General features: G+C 41.9%; 5 protein-coding genes and 1 long non-coding RNA gene across 9 annotated transcripts in view; 4 read left to right on the top strand and 2 right to left on the bottom strand.

Moving 5' to 3' along the window:
- Positions 1-10665, top strand: part of LOC108632884 (protein kinase C-binding protein NELL1) — a 50899-nt gene extending 40234 nt beyond the window's left edge. The window contains 3 exon segments of the mRNA XM_018037733.2: positions 1891-1940; positions 3978-4431; positions 4434-10665. Of these exon segments, the coding sequence (XP_017893222.2) occupies positions 1891-1940; positions 3978-4431; positions 4434-4715 (786 nt within the window). The 3' untranslated portion in view covers positions 4716-10665.
- LOC113463859 (uncharacterized) lies at positions 706-4056 on the bottom strand. Its single transcript, XR_003388687.1, has 2 exons — positions 3968-4056; positions 706-2529 (listed from the first exon to the last, which is right to left on the bottom strand). It is a non-coding gene; the product is annotated as an uncharacterized LOC113463859 (long non-coding RNA).
- A 570-nt stretch (positions 10666-11235) lies between the features above and the next one.
- LOC108632885 (glycerol-3-phosphate phosphatase) lies at positions 11236-13933 on the top strand. The gene is made up of 6 exons (XM_018037739.2): positions 11236-11425; positions 11639-11799; positions 12207-12344; positions 12955-13162; positions 13301-13445; positions 13521-13933. Exons 1-6 carry the CDS (start codon positions 11329-11331, stop codon positions 13711-13713), a joined length of 942 nt encoding a protein of 313 aa, XP_017893228.1. The 5' UTR covers positions 11236-11328; the 3' UTR covers positions 13714-13933.
- Positions 13934-14036: 103 nt separating this feature from the next.
- On the top strand, positions 14037-17863 carry LOC108632891 (mitochondrial amidoxime-reducing component 1). Of its 2 annotated transcripts, none has more exons than XM_026810783.1 (7): positions 14037-14856; positions 15620-15990; positions 16202-16453; positions 16592-16715; positions 16786-16991; positions 17064-17132; positions 17211-17863. In XM_026810783.1, exons 1-7 carry the CDS (start codon positions 14842-14844, stop codon positions 17374-17376), a joined length of 1203 nt encoding a protein of 400 aa, XP_026666584.1. In that variant the 5' UTR covers positions 14037-14841; the 3' UTR covers positions 17377-17863. The 2 variants fall into 2 exon arrangements, with proteins under 2 accessions (XP_026666584.1, XP_017893235.1); XM_018037746.2 differs by having other exon boundaries at positions 17205-17863.
- A 274-nt stretch (positions 17864-18137) lies between these two features.
- Naglu (N-acetyl-alpha-glucosaminidase) lies at positions 18138-21964 on the top strand. The gene is made up of 14 exons (XM_026810856.1): positions 18138-18213; positions 18482-18672; positions 18729-18907; positions 18973-19191; positions 19441-19668; positions 19748-19811; positions 19870-20015; positions 20074-20158; positions 20265-20414; positions 20498-20640; positions 20703-20862; positions 20971-21161; positions 21233-21615; positions 21675-21964. Exons 1-14 carry the CDS (start codon positions 18138-18140, stop codon positions 21782-21784), a joined length of 2325 nt encoding a protein of 774 aa, XP_026666657.1. The 3' UTR covers positions 21785-21964.
- The window catches only part of LOC108632888 (putative serine/threonine-protein kinase dyrk2), a 34864-nt gene continuing 31210 nt past the window's right edge, over positions 21920-25573 (bottom strand). For all 3 annotated transcript variants that reach the window (XM_026810781.1, XM_018037744.2, XM_026810780.1), the window contains exons 8-9: positions 24453-24649; positions 21920-24070 (exon numbers count right to left, since the gene is read on the bottom strand). In XM_026810781.1, the coding sequence (XP_026666582.1) occupies positions 23995-24070; positions 24453-24649 (273 nt within the window). In that variant the 3' untranslated portion in view covers positions 21920-23994. The remainder of the gene's footprint in view (positions 24071-24452; positions 24650-25573) is intronic.

Below are 25573 nucleotides of genomic sequence, written 5' to 3'. Positions count from 1 at the left end.
ATGCAATTTTCTGGTAAGCCCAACGGTGTAGGAGTATTTGAGGAGGAACGAGAATTTCAAAGAATCTGAAGGGGAAAGTTGAAAATTTCTTTTCTTGAAAAATGCTTCAAATAAAAGTTGTTTTTCATCTAACTTCGATATTTAACGAGTTAACTATGATTAATCGGCATTTTATGGGTACTGACAAAATTCGACCGTCCCACCGTCGAAACAGCCAACTTTTGATAAAAAATTTCGTTTTTCCTCAATAACTCCTAAACTGTTAGACTTACGAGAAAATTGTATACAACCTTTTTTGTAGAGGACGACGAGATCTACAATTTCCATATAAAAGTTTTGCGCTACCATTAATATTTAATGAGTTATTGACGAAAAACGAAAAAACAGTTTTTTGCAAATTACTCGTTAACTATTGACGCTAGCGAAAAATTTTTATATGGAAATTGTAGATCTCGTTGTCCTCTATAAAAAAGATCTGATGCAATTTTTCCGTATGTCTAACGGTTTGAGAGTTATTGGCCAAAAACGAAAATTTCGCAGAATCTGAAGGGGTACCCCTTGGAAAAATCTCAAAAAAATTGAAAAATTTTTTTTTGTCAAAATATCGAAGAATGCTTCAAATAAAAGTTGTAGATATTGCTATTACTTGAAAAAAAGGTGGTATACAATTTTCTTTCTTATACTGTGTCCAGATGCTGACTCGCATTTATTTCCAGTATGCCATTTATTTTTTGCGGTTCGTACATCGCGATCTTGCAAGGCTATCGCTAAAATTCTCGTCTTCCTTACGCCGAGAGAATATTCATTAAGACGCAGTAATCAATTTTTATCACGGAATTAGCCTGAAATTCTGTTCGAATTTTAACTGAATTTTCCAATCTGGCAGTGGACCGTGTCAGATGTTTACGAAATTCTCTCGGCGTAAGCTATCATTGCGTCGTGCTAGTCTTGTGGTTAATGCGAATTATCCGAGGCTGTATTCATCACTTGTAAATTACTTCAATAATTTGTATCTGTCTACTCTGGCAGTACCAGCGTACGAGACACGTTCAGGGGCGCCCCTAAGTTGGCCTAATAGATCATTATTATTATTCTATATGTAATTATTTTCGTTGGCTGCCTCGCACGCGGCAGTGTTCATTATTATTCTAATTATTGTTCCATAGTCTTATATACACCATCGGTAAGAGATACGAGATTCCTAATTGGGCACCGTATATACGTATCTGTACTTAATATATTTTACTGCATGCCGACGATCAAAGTAATTCACGTACTATACGTAAACGTAGAGAAATAACTCGTTGTTACATTACATTAGCTATACTGTAATTATTTTAGTAGTGACAGTTGTTGATTCTATTTTATTTCGTTTTTTCCCCTCGCTTACTACGAATCGGTGGAAACGATCGGGACATCCCCTTGCAATCGGCGACGACGTCACTTTATATCGTTTCGCCGAGGATATTTATAATCTTCATTGATAATTTAATAGATTGAACACTGCCGCGGTTGATAAATTTTCGGCGCTCATCGAGACCAATTCCCATCCGATTTTTGCGAGAACTTCGGGTCGGCCCTGCATGGATCGTGTTCAGTAACCCCGACTGGCAACGATTAATTGAGAGTGGTTTCGACTAACGATCTCGACCTCGTCGATTCGTTTCCGTCGAATCTTCTGAACCAGAAAATGATCTTAGAACATGCGAAATGAATCGACGAGAAGGGATGAGATTGACTCTTAAACAGCGAAAACGAATGTTGTGTAACTGTGAAGTCTCTCGACAATCCCGTCATTAATTATGTCATAACACATATACATGCGTGCAACGCACACATATCCGTCCGTGACAACTAACCTAATTAGCCTAACGATGGGTATCCTTGCAGGTGCCGTACTGCGCCCAATTGGTGAGCAATAGCGCGTGTTGTGTGCATCGGTAATCACGTCACTTCTACCTCACCTATAATCTTCTCTACCCGCCTCTTACTTCTTTCATTTTTTATTCATTTCTTTGATTAACGATGTCTGTCGATTAATTGTTAGCGTTTCTTTTAATTACCGTCCACGAGCTCGAGTGCATCTGTCCTGCCTGCTTTTTCTGATTAGCACTTTGGTACTCATTTTCTTTCTCTCGCTTTCTTGCCCTTCGTCTCGACTCTGTGTTTGTAAACGTTTAGATTTAACTCGATTAGAGAGAGTAATTTATGTCACCCTGGTTCGTTCGTTCGTACGTAGAGAGGGTCTCTAAATAAAATCACCGCACGCTGGTCGTCTTGGTCAGGCTTCATTTTTTCATTCTCTTGCGTTCAATTGCATTCCCCAGTCGTCTATGCCACGTGGATTCATTTTTAATTCGTAATCATAAGATATTGATCAAAGATTAATTATATTCGTACGTTACGGGGTTGGAATAATTATTTTCACGACAAGTGGCATAGATCGACGATGGTACCGGCAGTAAGAAAATTTAATTCCACGGGTGAATCGCGAGCACGTCGCATGTTTCATAATTTTTCTTGATCGATCTGAAACAGAAAATCAGAAGAAATCCAGAGATCATGATCTTATGATTATAATAATCTCAAATAGTCAATATTCTCATTAAATTTTGTTTGTACATCGTTTTTATTTGAATTGAAAAAAGGAAATGAATTATATGAAGTTGAAGTTTCGCATCGAATTAACTTCAGTCCTTAAATCTTTCGAAATGAAAAATATTAGATCGATCGGTCAAGATCCTTCATTCCAACAAAATGGCTGAATGCACGTTTACAAGGATTCGCATGCACCGTCTCACTCCATGGCTCTTTACTAACTAAAAGCTCGATCAAAGTATTGGAGAACGCACATTCTATTGCAAATAAAAGAAGAAGGAAATCAGTTTAGAATCGGTCGGGGCGCACGACGCACGTGGTGATAGACACACAAACACACACACACATACACAGATTGCATTTTAATTCGTTCTTTATTTTTTTTTATTCTTATTATCATTATTGTTATTATATTATTATCATTATTATTATCATTATTATTATTATTATTATTATTATTATTATTATTATGGTTTCGTTACACTTGAGCCTCTTTTGCACCCTCCTCTGATTTGCATTCGAAATTCGATAGAAAACACCAGAGTCTCTTTTCTCTGTATATCGAATTTCATCCAGCAACGATTTTGGCAAAAGAAATAATTCCATAGCTGATCGAACCGGATGTATTGTCGATGAACTTTAAACTTGTTCATGACATCGACTAAAAATCGTGTACTGTGATGATTTGCCAAAACCGTAAGTGGAAAATTGTGGTGGCCGAGATAAGGCTCCGACAAGGTGGATACATAATATGGATATTCATTGTTTTAATTCCTAAAGCATGATTATTATTGTCATGAGTCGTATTCTTGTTAACTTGTGCACGTAATAACGATAATGCATCGTGCAAGGAAAAGTTGGGTCACCCGGAAACGTCGGAACGAAAAAAGTTGGTCGTCCGTCAACGAAACAATGAATTACATACTATGTGGAGGACCTTAGTAATCGCTCCGCGGCGCGAAAAGTCTTGGACCGACGTTTAGACGTCTTCGTAATTTCATTCGAGAAACTCTCAAACATTGCGACGTATACATTTGCAAGTTACACGCAGAAGGTGCGCACTTTTCGTCTCGTTAACAAGTTCCCTCATTACGTTCCAATGAACAATTCATATTTGAACTGTTAGATGATTAGTTACGAGCACTCGACGCAAATATTCCTGCTTTCATTTATCTCGCACCGCGACGCACTGAACACGCGCACGCGTGCCAAGACTTTCCGCGACCGGTCGAGCATCCGAGATCTAAAGAAATGATTAAGAAAGAAAAAAAGAGAACGGAAAAGGGCGAAATCAAGCGAAGCAGAGAAAGAAAGAAAATCGCTTGACTGCCGTTCGTTCCGCGGTTCGCTAACCCAGTGTGAAACGAACCTCTCCGTAGGACGGGCAGCTATGCTGCAGCTACGATTACGGCTGCGCTGGCGATCTGGGCAGCGACGAGCACCAGCAACGTCCTCCAGTCGTTGTTCCTGAGCCTCTCGTTAGCGGTCTACAGGATCCTGCGGGGTCAACGATGGCTAACGGTGCACCGGAAGCAGCTGTATCAGCGGTTACCGCTTCCGGCGGCTCCAGCAGCGCACCGGTCACCGCCGCCTACCTCCTGTCAGCCTCGTCTTCTTCCTCCGTCGCCGCGGGCGGTCCCTCCGCCAGGAAGGGACACTGGGACACCCTGCAGAACACCTTGCCAAGGTCGTCTCAACAACAGCAGCAGAGGGACGACCGTCGCAGAGCACAGCTGCAAGCTCTACCTACAGCCAGGTACCAGCTGCCCACCGGACCAACGACGACGTCGTCGTCGGCACCTGAACGCCCTGCACTTGCGTCGCCGTCGCCGGCGACGACGGCCAAGGCTCCGATCAAGCACGAGGCAGCATCGCGACGTCGCGCGAAACCAACGAACAACGCCAGCATCTCGAATCGCAACGCGTCCTCCTCGGCTTCCTCATCGTCCTCGCCGCCCTTCGCGATTCTACCGTCTGCCTCGAGCCCCGACCCACGAGCGGACAGGATCTCCACCACTAGCAGCAGCGGCAACGCTAGTGAGAACGTCACTAACAACAATAATTACCGCCAGGGCGGTCGTAATCGGCGCAGCGGGGAACCTGTGGCCGCCACCTGAGGCTGACGCTTCCGTCGACAGCTAGAGGAGACAGAAATCAACTACTGGCAACGCATTCCAAGGGGTGTAGCCCGACGTAGGAGCGAGCAAGCGTTCTCCGTCGGTCGATCGGGGATCGACGATCGCTGAATCAACGGAGAGTCCGTGGGAAGGTCGGGAACTCGATCGAGGATCATGGACGACGACGGCGAAAGGATTTTCGGGACGATTTCATCGTGACGAGGCTTCGGGAAAATTTGCACGTGCCAAAGACACGAGCCTGTTCGGAGAAACTCTGCTAGTTTCATATTGGGGAACGAAGGAGCCCGGTATCCGTCGTTGTCGCACTCGCTTCCTCCTCGCGATTCGGCGCTGGGTCAAGCATAACGCGCGAGTGTCAGAGAGAATCGAGAAACTGAGCCCGCGACATTCTACGTATTCAAAGCGGTGTTCCGTGCCGCGAGCGACACGCGCTTTCACGATTCCTTCTCCGGCGTAATTTCCATGTTGAACAGGTAGCGCACAATATTTGGGCCTTATAAAACGATTATAAAGAAACAAAAAAAAAAAGAGAAAAACGAGAAGAAAGGGTGGCGTCAGCCTAAAACCGTGCACCGCGATTCGCAAAACGTGTTCCCTATGTTTTTACGGTGAGGAGAGCAAAATACACGCGCGGATAGAAGCTAGTAATTATTATCATAAGGAATTGAATATCCCGACGTGACGGCGGAAAGAAATATGGAAACGAACGACGTTATATTATTGTATACATAGGAAAGCTCCGTAAATATACGTATATACTTATCGATACACGCGGACATATATACATATGTATATTATATAAATATATATATGTATACGTTGTATATTGGACGCAGACGCGAGAAACGATTCTATTTAGCTGGTGAATCTCGTCGATTGTATTATTACTATAGAGAATAAAAATACACGTACACACGGTCGAACAGAAAATATTCCACGATGGATATATTAGATCATATCTCGTGACAATATAGTTTGAAACGCGCGATATATGTGTGACATATACCGAGGCGGACGGTGTAGAGCTCGTCTCGGCGGACAAGGTGGACGAAAACAAGTAAACGTGTAGTCTTTACGCTTGAAACGTTAAAGTTTAAGGATCGTCGTTTACGTATTTAGACTATAAACGCAGTGACACTCCGAGAATTCGAGAGAGAGAGATAGGTGACGCGTTTCTCAGTTTCTCTGGTTCTGGAACGCGCTGGCTGGTTCATGCCTGATCCACACAAACACGTACAGACATACACACATAGTTTAGCCACCGTAATTAATTATGTTTAGTCGTGAAAACATCGGACGATGAACGTGCCGACTCGCTCGAATTCGGATTCGTTATTCTCGCTCAACCCGACGCGACCACTACGAAACTACATTCCTCCTTGATTAACAATAAGTAGGCACTAAAAATGAGAGAAACATATATGAATATAAATATATATATATATAAATAAATGAATGCGAAGAGAATTATGGACAAATGATTAATACGAGACGGAATAATAAATGAAAGAATCTCTATATATATATCTATATATATATATAAATATGTACGAAGGAGAGGCGCGAGTCTATATATTAATGTACGTGATACATATGAATGAAAAATTGGTGAATCAATTACTGGCTAAGCGGGATTTGTGTAACACGCATTCGTAATCGTTTGTTCAATGTGCAATTACGTAAACTGGAACGGCTTAATTTCTATAAAGGTGGTACTTTTAATCACGTGAAGTGGTGGACACTCTGACAGTCCTTATTAAAAACCATGGTCGTCGCTCTCGTCGCAATTAATTTCTAAATATGACTTTTCCATGAAATTGAAATTTTTGTACGCAACCATTGGCCTTCTTACGACGGCAACGGAACAGCGACTGACCACGTGGTTCTAACATCTGGTCAACGGGCGTACGGGTGCGCGCCAACTTTTTTTACACAAGAATATAGTTTTCCATCGCGAAATGATAAGAACGCACGTGAGTAGTTCCTCGAGATAAAAAGAATCGGTGACGAACCTCGTGCGCTCGGACAAGAATAATGAACGAACGGAGTGACCGAAGGAGATGATTGATTACCGAGAAAATATTGATCACGCTACTGTATATATTACATAGGACGTGTAACGTTATAGCGACAACCTATTATCCACGCATATTATACATACGACCGTGCGACTTTTTCATTAATCAATGACTATTAACGACACCGAATTTAACGACGAAAGGGTTTACGGTGAAGGATGATGGACGACGAGGAGAGATAGAATCAAGATCTACATTGAACTGCTCTCTCTTCGAGTCATTGAAAATTACTCATTCGTTCGCTCACTCACTCTCTCTCTCTCTCTCTCTCTCTCTCTCTCTCTTTCTTTTTCTCTTGTTCGACGTTTCCCAGAGTTTCGGGGGAACAGAACGAAGAAATCGGGCGTATCGTAAACTAGCATACAATTAATTGATAAATAAAATAGAACCGTATTACCTATCGTATTAACTATCGTGGTTAAGAGCATTTACGACGAATTAATCTATTGGAGGGTTGCGGGGAGGAGCACGGGGAAGGACGAGCCTAAATATCTTATACGTATGTAAGCGTTCGGCACAAGAATCGAAACAGTGATCGTCGACGATTAAAAAGAAAAAAGAGAAGATGCTGAGTATTAGACTGCGAATTTTGTGTGCTCACAGAAAGACCTGGTACAGAGGATGCGTGTAATCACGTGTCTATAAATACAGATTATTTTTGGAGGGTAACAGAGACTTAAAGTTAGACTTGATTTCTTAAATTGATATCGCAAAACAGTTTCGTTCGGCACGAAAATCCGCAGTCTGTCGATCATTGAAGAACGTTATCGTTTGCGTGGCCGTAAGAGGAGAGGAGGAGACGAGTGGAATGCCCCGTTGCCAGTTTCCCAATTTCGTACTAACGCCTATAATAACGTAACGATAAGATTATCCTAGTAAAACGACCCCCGAGTCTTGGCCTAGCGACGTTCAAAGGATTCCATGTTCAGAGCTTTTCAAGAGGGAGAACAAATTTTAACGGATCTCTTTTATAAGTAGAGATAAATAACGGAGACTGACAGACGAGTCTATGTAGCTTAATTTTTAAAATACCTATTTTATAGAAGTAACGTCGGAAGGAAAGAAGAGCAATCGTTTGATTTTTGAATCGTGCGTCTATCGCGAGAATGGAATTGAACAGAATCGACCTGGCATCGTGGCATTCGTCCGCCATCATCCGTTCGATTTTCGACAGGATAGCGAGAAGAGGTATCGCAGATCAGGTAGGATAGATAGGCCGGTAGATAGATAGATAACTGAACACGGGTCGGCGATAGGCAGAGCCGAAGTCACGTTACCAATAGCGGAAACTAACTTGCGTATAGTGTTCACTCGTTGTTCTTCGTACTTTTCGGACAGACGGACACGCCAGCGGCAAAAGAACGAGATAAACGTTTTCGGAGCTTCGATGGAACCGAAGAACCGTTTGTAAAAGAAGCGAGAGGGATAAATTGTAGTTAAGAAACAGCGAAGAAAAAAAGAAACCAGTCGGGAGGACATCTTTTATAGCGTTACCCAATTATTAATAACAGTTTTATCACGTTACTCTTGACTACCGTCTAGTTAACGCCTAATTATACCGAAGTAACTAACTACACAACGACTAACTAGTAAGCGCTTGTTAAATTAAACGAGAGAGTTAACGAACGTTCTAACCGCAAGCAGCCAGCCTAGTCCCAAGTTTAAATCTGTGCTAACACGTAGACGATACTACCGTTGCTATCTACTGGCACTAATAATTGTTATACCGTCATGGTCACCGGTTTCGTTCGGTTCCGTCGCGACCACGCCATTACGTCCCGTTCTACCTTTTGAACGAGCCGACCGAGTCGTGGAACAATCTCCTCGGCGATATTCTAAAACGAGTTTTCTTAACATTCGCTCATCCAGTCGATCTGTCATTGTCATCGTTTTCGATCGTCAGAGCGACAACGCAGCGGTCGTTATCAATTGTCAGACGAATCGAACGAACCGCTAGCGTTACATTGTCTCGATGCTAATGGCTCACAGGCTTCTGTCCGGATCAGACACGAATCTCGAGTTTTTCACTGTTAACACGATTACGCCAGTGAGCGATTAATTTATTGCAAATAATACTTTGTCTCAATTTTTATCTCGTTATCAAGTACACACGGTCGATTCGGTTTTTGTCACGATTGTTTTATCGCGTCGTAGCCTCGTAAATTATTCCTTTATCTTGAGCTATTTTCACTGACACTAATAATGTACATTACATATTACATAATTATTATTAGCATTCTGTAAGTACCCGGTGACAGCATTGTCTACGTAATTGTTTAATTTGAATTACAAAGTCGAACTAATTGGCCTATCTATACATCAAAATTAATAGGTTGCATTAGGAATTGCAAATCGGATAGTTACGTGACAGTAAACGTCAAAAAACCTCAGTCATCTAATTTCGAGCGAGTGATATAATTTGATTGACGGTTTTTTTTTTAAATGGGGCGAGATTTAGAATGATTCGTGCAGAGATCTGTGAGCCGGCGCAATGGTCACTGCCGGGACTGTCATCTTCATCTCGAATCATTCGATCAGGGTACAGGCGGCCGACGCGGCCAAGTCGGCTTACCGATTGTTAATCACTAACTACTACTAAAAAGAAACTGTCGCCGTTGACGACGCGATCGTTCTTCTTTTCGTACGCTGAAACCGAGACCCACGGACTGGGGAAACGCGGAGGACCTTTCATTTCTTGTCCTTCCTCTTTGCTCCATTTTACTTTCAGTCTTCGATCAAATTCATTTCTACCGATCGAAATTACACGTCGAGCTGATAGGAAACCGAGTCCAGGATCTCTTCTATAGTCATAGTTCCTACTTTCATCCCGGCAAATTACGAGTCCCGTTTGAGAAACGAACGCTCAGGCCTAATCTTACCGAGATTAATCGACCGAAATTGATGATCCCTAGTTCGTCGTAGATCGAACCTTCGCCCGGCACGAAACGATGGAGCGAACCGTTCATGGACCCGATCATTTCCTATCAGTAATTAATTCAGTTTGAAGCCGCCTACGTTATCAGGAAGACAAAAGAGAACCGCTATCGTTTCGAAGGAGAAAAGGGCTTCGCGGCGACGACGTCCATCACGTTTCCATAGCTTGTTGTGCGACGAATGTTTCTATGTACGTGTAACTATAAAAACTCGATAGCTTACGACTTGGGACGGATTCAGACTCGAATATCAAAAGGTGGGAGATGAAACGCCGTTTCGAAATTCATTTTTCTCCATTGATTCGCGGAAACGTTGCGTCGTTCAAATAACAAATTTCGTTTGTTTCTTTATATCAGTATTCGTTTGTCCACCATCCGAGAATCATCTGGATCCGCCCACGCCTACGAATTACTGTAACGGTACAGCGCAAGGGTGTTGATTTTTCTAGTCAGGTTTACGATTATATAAATAATTTTACGTTGGCACACGCGGTCGATTTTCACACCGCTGTGCGTGTATGAAATATGTAAGATGTATCTTCCCTTCTCTCTCTCTCTCTCTCTCTCTCTCTCTCATTTTCCTCTCTATCATTTTGTTCTTTATCATTTCGAGCCGAACGCGGCTCGTCGCGTCGAGAGTATGATTAATAAACAGACGAATAAAAAAGAAAACAAGCGACGGCAGATAAGATTTCGATTTCTAATATATTAATTACGAATTAATTATTATCATTGTAATTCTTACGATTATCTTTAATTATTATGATTACAGTTATCGATTGATTGATTGAATGCCTACCATCGTCGATTATTAGTTAAACTACCACTACAGTCATATAATACCTTTGTAAATGAGAATCAAGACACTGACGGCTAGGGAAAAAAAAACTTAATAAATTGAAATTCTATTAACCTAAACGCATTTCCGTTGTTATTCCGACGCCCACGCAACCACTGCTTCTCCTCCCTTCGTTTCAACTATGAATGTCAACGGATCTATTGTACGTTTCGGCTTGGGTTATCGTTTCGAATCGTTCACTATTGTACAGTTGCCGAAAGAGACGAATTTAGGAAGAGGAAAATCATTCTTTTGTAAGGCACAGGCCAGTTTACACGTATTTTATATCGGAAACGAACCGAGGTTTCTTCGTTCATATCCGGAGATCCCGTATGACACAAATCTTTTGGAACGAGCGAGTCATATAAAAAATTCCAATTACATGTGTGCACGCGTGGTATAGATAAAAAATTGTGGGTTCATAAGAGGATCGTTTCCACCCCCATAGTACGAGTGGGACCATCGTATGGGACACATGGGCACAACGTTCTCCAGGTAGCGGGAAATGAAGAACCGGAGTGCAGGGATTCCTGTTCCTGCACTGTTAGCGATAAAATTACAATTTAGGAAGGAAGAATAACGCAACACATGAATGTCAGCGCATATCAGCGATGTTATCGGTAAGAATACCAAGTCTGCCTTTTGGCTGTTGGCGACGATGCGTCGGCTGCGCCAGTCGTCTACTATCGGCCGATCGACGCAGTCCGTGCGACATTAACAAGGAGCCTAATCATCGCAGGAGTATGACTATGCCGAGCGTTATAAATCTGACCGAGGCGAGCTTGGACCAGCTGCGAGCGTTCTTTGACTCGTTCGACATCATTCTGTCGGACTGCGATGGCGAGTTTTCATTGATATTTCGCGAACCATGGAGATTACTCATCGAGAACTCCTTAAGGTGGGCTCCCACTTGACGAACGTTCCTCCTCGGCCGCAAGTTCAAAATTGAGGAACGGAGAACCGAATGTTCGTTAAGCGGAAGCTTTAGAGTCTGTACGGTTCCCACGATTTCGACCGATATCTGGCTGAGCTGGAATGGTTGTTTGTCGTCAGGAGTCATATGGTACCTGGAGAAGCCGATCCCCGAGGCCATGAAGGCGGTCACCATGCTCCAGAACATAGGAAAGAACTTGTATCTGGTGACTAACAATGGCACGATAAGATTCAATCGATACTGCGAGAAGATGCGGCAAAACGGGCTCGACATTAAGCCGGTGCGTTCATTGGTCTCGCGTAATGCATATTAATGGTCACTTATTCAGAAGATTCGGGGAATTTGCGCATAGAGGAGAGCGCGGTTCCGGGATCACTAAATTCTTGCTGCTTGGTAAAAGGCGAGCCTGTGTCTGATTCAGAGTTTCATGTACGACGGAAGTTGAAATATATTTAGTTAACAATATCTTGTATTCATGAACTTGACATCATTCGGTCACTATTTTTAACACGTTATCACGGACCTCAAACATGATCGCGCATATCGTTACTACTACTTTGTCACTACTATGTCGTTACTACTATTTCGTCTAATTATTATTTATTGCTCTACTGGAGAATAAACTCCTTATGTGTCTTCTGTATACACGTAAATGTTCATCTATTCGTAATTAATTGTCTATTATAGGATCAGGTTATAAACTCCTCGAAAGTGATCAGCTGGTATCTGAAGAAGATTCAGTTCACCGGCGAGGCTTTCGTGATTGGTTCCGCGGCTTTGCAGGAAAGATTGATAGAAGATGGAATCACTGTGATGCGAGGACCCGTGAGTATTCAATCAAGTCTCGAGTTGTTCTCAATCTTTCAAACCGTTTATAAAAAAATATGTAACCGTTTATAAAAAAATAATACTTTGTCACTACTATGTCGTTACTACTATTTCGTCTAATTATTATTTATTGCTCTACTGGAGAATAAACTCCTTATGTGTCTTCTGTATACACGTAAATGTTCATCTATTCGTAATTAATTGTCTATTATAGGATCAGGTTATAAACTCCTCGAAAGTGATCAGCTGGTATCTGAAGAAGATTCAGTTCACCGGCGAGGCTTTCGTGATTGGTTCCGCGGCTTTGCAGGAAAGATTGATAGAAGATGGAATCACTGTGATGCGAGGACCCGTGAGTATTCAATCAAGTCTCGAGTTGTTCTCAATCTTTCAAACCGTTTATAAAAAAATATGTAACCGTTTATAAAAAAATATGTAACGCCTAAAGTTTTGTCATTGTTTCAAGAGTAAATATTTAGCTAGACGGTGTTACGCAAATCTCATGATCCATGAATTAATCGTTTCTATTGTTTGTGAAAGATAAAAGAACGATCGTGATAAAAGGATTAGGCAATGAATGAAACGATGTCACTTTGTTCTCCGTTAGCCTAAAGTTTATGACGACGACGTAACCGGAACATTGCGGGCTGTTCAAGATCAGCCATCGATCAAAGCAGTGATCGTCGACTTCTGTCCATTCTTCGATTGGCCAAAATTAGCACTTGCCATCACCTGTCTCCAGAGAAAAGATGTTCTTTACATCTGCGGCGCTCAAGACGAGTGGGTCGTTCACGGTCTAAATAAGAAGGTCATAGGTACACGAGTTTTAAGTATACGTGCACTTCATACTTAAAAGTTGAATTTTTTAAGCTACGAAAGTCATATTAAGTTTTTCACGCGTATTGTTTCACTCTGATATCAAATAAGAAACTCTTATTATCGGATTCTTTTAGGTCCCGGTCCTTTGATCAGCATAATTACTAAGTACAGTGGGAGGACTCCAATCGAATGCGCGAAACCTAGTGAAATATTGAGGGACTATATCATGGACACTTTGGATGTGAAAGATCCAAAGAGATGTTTGTTCATTGGCGATACGTAAGTGTACCGAAACAAAATATTCCTTTTTTAAAATTTGTACAAGAATTCATTTAATTCTTTCTGGTATTTTAGAATTAATTATGATATGAAATTTGGAACGATGTGCGGGTTCCAAAAACTGTTCGTCAGCACGGGCTTGGATAGTATAGAGAACGCGACGTTGAACGAGAGCACGCGACCGGATTTCTATGTTCCGAGTTTGGAGTTGTTACAACCGATCATTAATTCACTGTATAATTCCACGAACGGCAAGGGCGAAAATTGATGACGTCGTGGCTTTAGATTAACAATTGTTAGGTGAATTTTCAAAGCAAAGGTTTCGATTAACCTTCTCGCTTAAGATGGTGGTGAATAAATTCTATTTCGTTTTGTAAAAATATTTCTCACTTGGAATCCACCCTTATAAAAATGTATAGAGAATTGTTAAACTATTTAAGCGAAGCGCAGTGCCTGTGACTGTACAATAAACAATATACAAAAAAATAGACTGAGACTGTTTTCTGTCATCCCTCCGCTGACTATTTAAGTGATGACATTTATGACTCCAATTTCTAAGTTACGATTCATCGCTAAATTCGTAGCTTAGGTCATTTGTATTCTACAACATACTTCAATAGATATCTTCTTAAATGTATATTGTTTAACGTCAATTTATTTAATGACTTATCCACCAATCCTAGAATGATCAATTCTGGCCTTTGATCCAAAATAATGGCTTCAGACAGTAGATGCGTTGGAATTGACAAGTGGCACTTGGGGTGAACAGGGTAGTGAACTAAATTTTCAACCCCCGATTCAACCCTTCCATCGGTAAGGGATGCCAAGTTTAAATTAGGCAACCTCAATTTTTGAGATTGAGATATTTTTATATCGTTTTAGAATTAACAATTGTTTGACACTCGTCTCAAATTATACGTCGAGAAAATCGGATACAGAGACTAAACAATAGAATGTAAGATTTGCAATTCCGTTTAAATAAATAATATAAAAGAATACTACAAGTTAATACAATGGAGAATCTTGTAATTTCATACTATTTTCGAGCTGCGGTCGATGACCCACACGCATACGTTTCTTGTCGACGACTGACAAACGGCGCACGATCGTCGACGACGAAAGCTTGCGCGCTTAATTCCCGTGAGGAGAGTAGGGAGTCGCGAGTATCAGTCGATGGTCGCTCATCCCGTTTCGATTCCACCTCCGTCGAGTGCTGATCGTCTCTGGACTCTGAACACGGGCAAGCGCCTCGAGCCCTTATCAAAAACGAGTGGGAGAAAAAACGGTGGGAGGCCGTGGATTGCATAATAATCGAGCCGCTCTCAGAAATGAGATAGAACCGCGGTCGGACGAGGAACGTCTCTCTGTTTCGAGTGTGCCGGAAACTTCGGGGATCATGCAAGGACATCCGGTAGGCGCATACAATTTCCTACTTCCGTGTGTCAAGTGTCGTGCAATTTTAAGATCGAGGGTGACGGTCTTAGCGAAAGCGTTGAAGTTATTTTAATTTTATTGCGAAGTGTCTAGATATTTTGAGGGACAGTCTTCTAATGCCAGAATCCTGATATTCTTGTGACACGACAATGAATTTGGGTCACTCGATCGAGACTATTAACATAATATATCGCATTGAAATCGAGGAGAACTCGTTTCGGTGAAGTAATGAGAGAAGCGGAAATTTTGTAGCCAGAGCGAATTTATAGTGATAACGAGCCAACAGTAAATCGATTAGTCTCCTGATAATATTTTCAGAAGTGATAAGTAGTCGGTTTCGAACGAATCGCGTGAGCAAGAAACAGCAACGAAATGAATAAGCCGACTTACTTAAGCCTCTTTTCACGAAGAATTCGATTAGGGAACAATGGCACGATGTTCGATTGCCACGGCACGTGTTCGACTTCAAATTTCTCGTGCGGCAGCTCGTTTTATAACAGGCATGCAAATCGACTATAGCTATGCCGAGTTAATTTACATACTATGCATCGGTGTTATCAATTATAATGAAAGTCTTCGCATTAGATAATACTTATCTAATTCGTCATAAGGAAAGCAGAGTAATGCCCTAAATAGATAGAGTATAATAAGATAATGACATAATTTTGTATGAAAAGTAACTGGAAACTAAAACTAAAACTTGAAATAATTATTTAATCGAAGTCTGATCTATTTTACAGGATTGGCGATCGACCATCGCGGTTACATGTAGTTTCGTAGTTATCCTCGTGGCCGTGGTGTGGACCGTGAGGAAAGACAGGAAGCGAAAGGAACCCGAAGCAAACGATACGAAAGAACCTGAAGCCGTAGATAATGGAGGAACTGAAATAAACTACGAGGCGAAATCGGATCCCGAAGTTGAATGTACGGAACAAGTAAAAGAGGAAACGACTCCTGAGTTACCAGATCTGAAGTGGTCTAAAGTGGGCCAAATTCGGGAGCTGTACGTGTACCCATTGAAATCTGGACGTGGCAAGAACGTGAAGGAATGCGACTTCACGGAATATGGGATCAGTATCGAGGAGACGGGGAAGTTCACCCTGAAAGACAGGTAATAATCAGTCGTTCAATACTTTTTTCTTTGAATTTATGATACATCGCAAGGGTTTATGCATATTATATATAATTTTTCTCTTGCATTTCATTCATTATTAGAGGAAAGACAAATGTTTTACATATCCATTAAGTAATAAGAAAGAGCTCTAATAAGCAGAGCTCTTTCCCGAAAGAGCCGAGGAATGAAGCCCGCCGCTGTTCATCAGAATGTTTCTAGTGTACAATGAGGAGACCGGACGATTCCAGACCAGCAGACAATACCCGACGTTGATCCTGGTCAGTTTGTCGTCGGTGGACGAAAGCAGAGTGAAGTTGGAGGCCGTGGGAATGGCCAGCGTGATCTTCGAGGTGCCGAAGTATTTGGAGAACGCAACCGAAGCCGTTCAGTGCTCCATGTGGTGGGGAGAACCGGTCAAGTGTATCGATTGTGGCCCGGAACCCGCCGAGTGGCTTTCGACGTTCGTATTTTTCCTCATTTTCATTCATTTTATGAAGTCGAACTTCTTTAAGAATTTCTGATTCATTTTTTTCTGATGTCCATCTGTAATGCGACGATTTAAAATAATCTTCATTGATGAAATTTTAATTTCCTGCAGATTTCTAACTGGTACGAATGATGGACTTCGTTTAGGATACACGATGATGAATAGAAGAAACGTCTTTGCGGAGCCGTGGAAAAAATTTACGGAAGTATATAAGGAACTCCGGAACGAAGATACCGTAATATCTCTTAATATCCTTTGCACAGGTAGTTAACACTTAATTATATTCATGAGGAACCATCTCACAGGGTTTGTTCAGCGACCTGGCTAGTTACATGCTGATGACCACAAGTTCCATGAAGGAACTGAACGATAAATTAGAGAGACCAGTGCCTACTCTACAATTCCGTCCAAACATTTTAGTCTCGACGCAGGAACCGTTCAGGGAAGACAATTGGGAGTGGATAAAAATTGGCGAACGAGTGGTTATTAGAAACGTGAAACCATGCTCCAGGTACTAAAATATTTTATTAAATTAAATTCTAATCTCTGGAGAAAAAATTTATGCAACTGTTCAATGTTACAGGTGTAATATGGTTGGTGTAAACCCAACGAACGGAGTGATGGACAAGGAGCCACTAAAGACTCTGAGAACGTATGAAGACAGTCTCATTAATGACAAAAGAAATATCATTTATGTCACAGTTATCTGTGTGACTTTCGTTAGTTTTAGGCAACAAACCAATCCAGATCGCATGTCTCTCGAGGGAAACGCGCCCGTCATGGGAATATACTGTGGACTGTACATCCCCGGGAAGGTGAAAGTGGGCGACGAGGTGTTCGTTCAAACGTTCAGCGAATCGACCGCGGAACCTAATCACCGGGAAGCTGCCAGTTAGACAAAGACCAACGACCATCGAAAATTAACTCGCTTTAAATTGCCTTTCTCTCCGAAAGTAGACGATGTTCAATACAAGTTATACTTAACGCGCTCGCGTGCAAGGGAGATTATAAGTAGACTGAGAATTTAAACAAAAATCGATCGTGCAGGAAATACGATAAAATATTCAAAGCGAATGTATGCCGCAGTGCTTAAATGATGAAGCAAGTTTTTAATGTGCATCTCAAAATCCGCAGTCTAACTATAACAGAAATAGTATTTTCAGACGACTTCTTAAGATTCGAAGACAGTATTAATGAACGCGACGTCTATTTTTAATTCGACGTTATACGCAATCGTTGTACATACCGTGTGTATCTTAATTAAGAGAAAGTGATTTTTTCAGGGCGAATATAAAAGTGTTGAAGTTCCTGGAGTCATGCTTCTCGGAACGTCTTTAAAATATATTGAAAAAACTGTTCGAATAAAGTTGCAATTGTTTCACATGCCTCGCGTACTTATTTTTCATCCCTGTCTTTGAACACAGGAATCCCTGTACCAAGATCCTCTCTCATTTTATCCCGCACGTTACCGACGGCAGTGAGAACGTTAGAAATGAAAGACGACGAGTTCGCTCAACAGCATAATTGCATAATAATGCGTATCGCTGGCAATGGTCAGAGGCCTCGCCAGATAAGAAGAACGAAGTGGGGATATGCGTTCAGAGCCTGTTGTTCCTTTCGCATTCCGTGTTTGAATTCGAACGCGAGACGTTCAACGATGATCACACATACCTTAATCAGCATTATCCTCCTAGGATCTGTGACAGTGTTCTGTCAAAATCCGAAACTCGATGGTAAGTACAATTCCTCGATCGATCCATTTCTTCGTTTCATATTTTCGAAATTTTGAAAATCATTTGGAAATCATTTATTAAACGAACGAAAGTGAAGTTATAAAAAAATATAATTGACAATACTGTTATTACATATTTTAATTCTGAACTACAATGGTAAGTTTTATTTACCAATGCGATAATCTATGTTATCACCGATGTTTGTTTTCGATTTCATTATCTGCGAGTTGCAACGAGAATGACCGCGAATGTAGATTTTTCAGTTCAGAACAGCAAACTAAGAAAATTCGAACAGCTTTTCAGAATACTCTGCGTCATATCAAGCCTCGAACCTCGCCAGACGCGCAGACCGAGGCTGCCAGAGCCGTCGCCCGGCGGCTATTAGGCGATGAACGATCCCAATTTTTCATATTGAGCGTGAACCCCGATCTGGGCCCTGTTGGGAAAGACACTTTCTCGGTAATTTATTTATCAAACTCGGTCGCTACAGTTTTAATAAAAATTCTATTGATTAGATCGAGAAAAATGAGAAGGGGCAAATTGAGATCGTCGGCACTTCCGGCGTGGCTGCGACTTGGGGTTTGCATTACTACTTGAAAACCTTCTGCAACGCTCACATCTCATGGGAGGGGAATCAAATAGATCTTCCTCGCGTTTTGCCAGAAGTTAAAGTAAAAGTAACGTCGAACGACAGGTAATCTGACTCGGTTTTGCAAGAAAAAAAGAATAGGAAGTAATAGTGGTCGACGAATTGAACAGGTTCAGGTATTACATGAACGTGTGTACTATGGGGTACACCTTCGCCTGGTGGCAATGGGATCACTGGGAAAAGCACATCGACTGGATGGCCCTTAATGGAATCAATTTGGCGCTAGCTTTTAACGGACAAGAGGCTATCTGGCAGAGAGTGTACCTACAATTGAATTTCACTTTAGACGAGATTAATGAGCACTTCGGCGGGCCTGCGTTTTTGCCTTGGTAACGTTCTCCTGCCTCTTTCGCGACGAAAATCAATTTCAAAAATTTCCTCCCGATAACGCTTTCGAAAGATAACGTGACAAATAAATATAATGTCGCTGCCTATTATCTGTTAACGAGTCCAAAGTAGCAAACTTTAATCTAGAACATCGCTTGACTAAACAGATTGGACACTTTCAACTTCCACCATGAATTCTTTTATCTCTGAAAAGACTTTACTGATTTTTGGATTCTTTTATTATAACGTAGGTCGAGAATGGGGAATATGCGAGGATTCGGTGGTCCCTTGACCGACAATTGGCATGAAAAATCTGTCGAACTTCAACACCAAATACTTGACCGGATGAGAGAATTAGGAATGATTCCCGTTTTACCTGCGTTCGCTGGTCACGTGCCCAGAGCGTTCCCGAGATTATTCCCACAGGCGAACGTGACCAAAGTCGGCGTTTGGAATAACTTCTCTGAAAAATATTGCTGGTAACGCGAAAATATCGAACGCAAATAATAATCTAATCACACCATTATCATTAATTATTGAAAAAAATATTGTTCCTAGTCCCTATCTTTTGGACCCTACTGATCCAGTGTTCCAAAAAATTGGAGAACAGTTCCTGGAGACGGTGAGTAAAATTAAAAATATTCTAGAAGACGATCACACGCTCTGACTGTGTTTTATAGTACATAGAGGAGTTTGGCACCGATCATATTTACAATTGCGACACTTTTAACGAGAATGAACCTCATACGAGTGAATTGAAGTTCCTGAAAAACGTAGGACGCTCGATTTTCGAGGCCATGAACCGCGTCGACCCACAGGCCATATGGTAAAGCGAAATGAAACACTTTTATAGTAACAAAATTATAGACAGATTATTTTTAAAGGTTGATGCAAGGATGGTTGTTCTTCCATGATGAAGTTTTCTGGACCCAGCCAAGGGTCCAGTCGTTCCTCACCTCAGTCCCACTGGTAAATATCTTCGCATCAATTTGACGCACCCCTTAAATCTAGTGTCGAACTAATTCATCATCGAATTTATTTTATCTTTCGATTTCCATATTCTTATTTAATTTAGGGGAGAATGATAGTGCTAGACCTTCAGTCTGAACAATTCCCGCAGTACAACAAATTTAATTCATACTACGGTCAACCGTTTATATGGTGCATGCTGCAGAACTTCGGTGGCACGCTTGGAATGTTCGGTTCCGCTCAAATTATTAATCGCGTAAGAATTTTTCTCATAAATAAAATCTATGTTTCGTCCAATGTAATTTGTACCACGAACATGGGAGACTGCATTATTCGCAGCAAGTTTTCGCGGCAAGAAACATGAAGAACAGCACGATGGTGGGTACTGGTCTGACTCCAGAGGGGATAAATCAGAATTACGTCGTCTTCGAGCTGATGAACGAGATGGCTTACCGGAAGGAGCCCGTCGACTTGAACAAATGGTCAGAAACGAAACGCTTTGGTAAATGAACAGAAAAACGAAAATATTCTGATGATTCTTCAGGTTCGAGAACTACGCTCAGAGGAGGTACGGCGCTTGGAACGAGTACGCGGTAGCGACGTGGAAAAATTTGGCCAGGACTGTGTACGGATTCACAGGTAGCCAAAAAATTCGAGGGAAATACGTGGTCAGCAGTCGCCCTACTTTGAATCATTCGACATGGGTGAGCACAGACTCCGAAAGTTCCAACGTTCCTACCTTATGATTATTTTGTAAAATTTTCAACAAACAAGTGTCACTTTGCATACGGGAGTGCTGTATCTTTCCGCAGGTTTGGTACGACCGCGACATGTTCTACAAGGCTTGGTACGTATTCCTGCAAGCAAGACACGGACGACAGAACAGTACTTTGTACAGGCACGACGTCGTAGACATGACTAGGCAAGCTGTTCAACTCAAGATAGACGAATTGTACATCGATCTAATTAAATCGGTTGATAAGGAGAACGCTACTTCGGTCACGTAAGTCTATCCGATTTCCTGTGGCAGAAGTGAACGTGCAAAAAATCTAAAATATGTAATCGATGTTGAAGTGACGTCGCAGTAAAAATATTAAACCTGCTCGAGTCCTTGGATAAACTTCTGGCGTCCAATAAGGATTTCCTTTTGGGAAGCTGGCTGGCGATGGCCAAGGATCTCGCGACGAACGAGGCGGAACGGAAACTTTATGAGTATAACGCGAGGAATCAAATCACGTTGTGGGGACCGCGGGGGGAAATACGGGATTATGCGAATAAGCAGTGGGCAGGAATCGTTGCTGATTATTTTCTGCCCAGATGGGGAATCTTTTTATCCCAGATCACCGACGCTGTGAATAAGGGAACGAGAGTGAACATGACCAGGATCAACGAGCTGATGTTCGCGAGCGAGCAGCAGTTCACGATGGACACAAAAATTTATCCTACGCAGGAAACAGGTACAGCATTTTATATGAAATTCCAAGTTTTATGACGTTGATTTTGAAAATTTCCATAGGAGATTCTATAGAAATAGCGGTGGAGATTCTATCTCGGTGGTACGAACCCTCGTCGACTTTGATCGATACCATGAAAACTCTGGCTAAAGGAGTCAAGGGAAGAATATGACTGTTCAAATATTTGACAAGGAATAATTAATAAATCACAGGAACTGTATTTATTTTCTAAGTGGGATTGAAAAATGGATGATCATTTAATAACGCGATCAGTCATGATCGACGGTACGGGAATGAAGCACGGAAACTCTGTAAAGATCGTTATTATTGATAAAAGGACATTCTACAACAAGTCGAAATAAAGCTTGACAGAATCAGAAACAACAACGACGAGAGGCCGAGGGTAAATATAGGGAAGAGAGATCATAAATTGCCTAAGATTTATATAAAAAACATTCGCACGTCTATCGAGTGGTACTTACGATGAAAGTATTTTCACTCCTCGTCTTCACTGGTCAAAGTTACGGCAGTGGACGACCAAAACCTTCCGCCTCTAACGGTTCTGTTCGCGTAAAACGAACAACCGAAATCGTCTACAGGATTGATTGTCCATTAAATTAAAAAAAAAATCTTGACTCGACTGACAAATTGGTAACGTTCTAATATTTTTGGTCAGAGCGTCAGTCAATGCCCTCCACTCGGCTCCGACGATTTCTCGCTTCGTCTCGCGTTCAATAATCGATCACTCGCCGATATTGGACCCTCAATTGGCCAATTCACAATTCGCTCGAATGGAAAGTTCTCTATCAAACCAATAAGGTAACATACACATGCGTCGGTTTATTTCAGTGTTCAATCGCAGCTCTGAATTTCATCGAACAAAATTGGCTGGCAATTGAGGGTCGATTAGATTACTTTTATTCGAAGTACATTAAGAAACATAGTGCGTATCTAATTACGAGGTATAAAATATCTTGTGCAGTTTCGTAAGAAGAGAGATACATCTATAGTGGTACAATAGTTCGCCGAGCTGGTTTGAAAAATATTTCTGGAGATACGTAATATTTCCGTCTCGAGAGGAAAATCTTGAATATCGAAGAATAAGAAAGAACGACACGATGCGATGCTCGTTTTGCATCTTTCGATCAAGTTTCTACGCGGTATAGTAAGGAAGTTTGAAAAATCGCTTAAGAGAAGTACGGCTGAGAGGAAGCGCAAGCTTTATATGTACGCGCGAAGCGAGTAAGCTGAGAATATTACATACCGTCAGAAATATCGTCAATCTGAAATCCGAATACTCTCTGTTATTACACATACATCGAATTAAACACGGTCTACCAATTTCGAACAACTGTAATTCACTTCACAGAGATTTCGGTTCGCCATTTCATTTTACGATCTGGTCATAATTTCAAGTTGACAACACTAGAAGAACGTGAAACGTTCCGAAAAAATTTCGGGGCACGATGCGACGATCAACGTCGATCGTTTTTAAGTGTGCAATTTATGTTTATGGTCCCCGTGTATCAGTAAGGTCCAACGGAATCACGAATCTGCTTTGGTCGCGTGCTTCGCACCTGCGAGGCTTCTCTTATACGTATACAAGCCACGAGAACGTGGCTTTGAATCGCGATGTATATAGAAACGTTGAGAAACTAGAAATAATGCATTCGCCGCGCGGAACGAAAAAGGGAAATACCGATAACGTAATTTGCCTAGAGAATGTGTCGTTGTCTCGACGGGCTCAAGCCCCTTACGTTCTACGGTCTACAAAATACGATTTAATTTCTCCCAAGTCAGCTCGTTCGCGCCTGTCCTCTAGCTACTTACAGTTTCTTAAATGATCTATTTAGTTAAAATTCATAAGTAAAACGCCGTCCGGCTTCCCGCGGCCGGTAGTCAACATTTAAAATTGGTTTCATCGTAGGTACACGATTGCCGTACTTGGAACTGGGTACAATTACATTCGGCCAAGCGCAGTCTCCGTTTTTCGATACTGTTAATCGGACCGCGCTCCGATTACTTCATTGACTTCATCCCATAATTAAAACGACTTTAGTAATTCCACCCTTAACAGCTTTCGAAATCGTTCAACGCTTACACTCGTTACCTGCGAGTTTTAGGAACCGCCTTTCAAAGCGAATTCTCCATGATTTAATTAAATTTCTCTCGTACCAAATGAGAAGCAAAATCATTTTTAAAGGCTCGGCGTTGACCGAGCGACTTTTCACCGTTTGAACTCGAGCTCATAAATTAATCATACAGAGCTCATTAAACTCGGTCGATCGTCGAACACTGGAATCGGCTCATACCGTGTTTATCGATCGAACGGTCGATCGATGGGTTTACCTTCGACGCGTGGATCCGAGGTTCTCAGTGGTATCACCGTTTTTCGATCTCCGTCTCCTGGGTCGAGACTTCTGACACGGGAGGCAGCGGGCTGTCCATCGATATTTGCCTGAAACAGTCCCAAACGCGAATTTAACGAGCGCAATCGGTGCGCTGATCTCGCAAAACCATCGAAGCGAACGCTGGAGGTGATCGCGAACCACCGCGTGTGGCCACTGTGCAACTCTCTAAAACCGCGTGCCGAATTATCCAGCTAAATTACAGCCGCGTTATCCATTTCGATCCCGAGTAAAATGAAACAAGCCAGGAAATGATTAAAATAATTATGCACAAATTAACTGCAATTTTGCGCGGAATAACAAATGTTTGTGACATCGTAATTACGAGAATGAAATAATTTCTCTCGTAAGAGTATTAACGCGTACATAAATTGTGATGTTATTATGAAATCACGGAACTTTAACGGACCGTGACACCTTTTGACGATTTACCTGCCGACTTGCCAGTCGTAAGAGTCCGGCGCGGAATTGCTTCTTCCTGTTCTTTGAAATCTCTCGCTCTTCACGTTTCTGTTCATTTTCGTTCCTTGCAAGGCTTCCTCGCCGCTTTCCGACGGAGTCAACTCTATACTGCACGCAACTGTCTCAGTGCCCGCTGCCTTTCCGCCTTTCTTCGGTAGGAAGGGATTCTAAACACCCAAAAAAGGACCTTGTTCAATTACAACGAAATCTTCTTTACAATGAAATCTTCTTAAATCTTTTTACTACGAAATATTCGAATCGCGTGCACGAATTTTCGTCTCGAAACGAAATCACGCGAAGGAAAAAACAGAGGAAGAGTCGGAGAACAGGCGATGTACGCATTTTACGATGAGCACGCACACACCGAGTCTGGCGTTATTGCCTTGTTTACGGAGTCGTCAACCTTCCTTGAACTCGGCTAGATATTGACTGAGCCTTGCTCATCAAATAATAAATAAGGCCGGGAGACGTGGCGCCGCTCGCGAGGTAGAGCTTTCCCCATCGTCGACGACGAGTGGCCCGCGCCGTCATAAACAGAGAAACCATGCTTGACCTCCCGCTGCCTCGTCGCCGACGTTATCGTTATTAGACGGGAGATCGGCTGTCAGCTCCAATCGAAAATCAATGACCGCGATTCTTTGTACTCGCGACACAGGAAATGTTTGCAAAAAGATTGATAGAAAAAAAAGTCATTTGCTCTCTGGTCAGTTACGGTCAAAGTGAAATAAAATGTGTTTGTCTGTTTGCAAATCTGAACGTCGTGGGTGAAATGAAACGTTTGAATGTAAATAAAGGAATGAGAACTACTTCGCCGAGGTAATTTTATGTTTCCACGAAATTGGTCACGAGTTAAGGTAGATTTGCCGGGAGCAGGGTTAAAAATTACATTTTCATCTGGCTTCTTTATAACTTTTTATCGGCGCGTTCCCAGTCGTGAAAAGGGGATTTACTTTCAGCCGACGCAATGGCGAGAGACGCTTGGGGAATCGTGTGGAATCAAGTGGATGTTTACAGCCGGCTGCTTCCATCGCTGGTTACCTGCGTTATATCCACTGTTCTAAAAATGTGTAAGGTGTCCCATATTCTTTTCA

Source organism: Ceratina calcarata, unplaced genomic scaffold (assembly GCF_001652005.2).
Source record: "Ceratina calcarata isolate Rehan_Ccalc_2016 unplaced genomic scaffold, ASM165200v1 scaffold178.2, whole genome shotgun sequence".
NCBI lineage: Eukaryota > Metazoa > Arthropoda > Insecta > Hymenoptera > Apidae > Ceratina > Ceratina calcarata.
The sequence above is the reverse complement of the archived record's forward strand: the minus strand, read 5'-3'. Positions and strand labels throughout refer to the sequence as shown.

Bases quoted from the DNA above. Each gene is read 5' to 3' on its own strand.
- LOC108632885 (XM_018037739.2), top strand. From the start codon at position 11,329: ATGACTATGCCGAGCGTTATAAATCTGACCGAGGCGAGCTTGGACCAG. The intron at 11,800-12,206 runs GTGCGTTCATTG...TGTCTATTATAG, and splicing joins ACGGGCTCGACATTAAGCCG to GATCAGGTTATAAACTCCTC. The intron at 13,163-13,300 runs GTACACGAGTTT...GGATTCTTTTAG, and splicing joins TCTAAATAAGAAGGTCATAG to GTCCCGGTCCTTTGATCAGC.
- Naglu (XM_026810856.1), top strand. From the start codon at position 18,138: ATGATCACACATACCTTAATCAGCATTATCCTCCTAGGATCTGTGACA. The intron at 18,673-18,728 runs GTAATTTATTTA...TCTATTGATTAG, and splicing joins TTGGGAAAGACACTTTCTCG to ATCGAGAAAAATGAGAAGGG. The intron at 18,908-18,972 runs GTAATCTGACTC...CGAATTGAACAG, and splicing joins AAAGTAACGTCGAACGACAG to GTTCAGGTATTACATGAACG.
- LOC108632891 (XM_018037746.2), top strand. The intron at 16,454-16,591 runs GTTCGTATTTTT...AATTTCCTGCAG, and splicing joins CCCGCCGAGTGGCTTTCGAC to ATTTCTAACTGGTACGAATG. The intron at 17,133-17,204 runs GTATGAAGACAG...GACTTTCGTTAG, and splicing joins CCACTAAAGACTCTGAGAAC to TTTTAGGCAACAAACCAATC.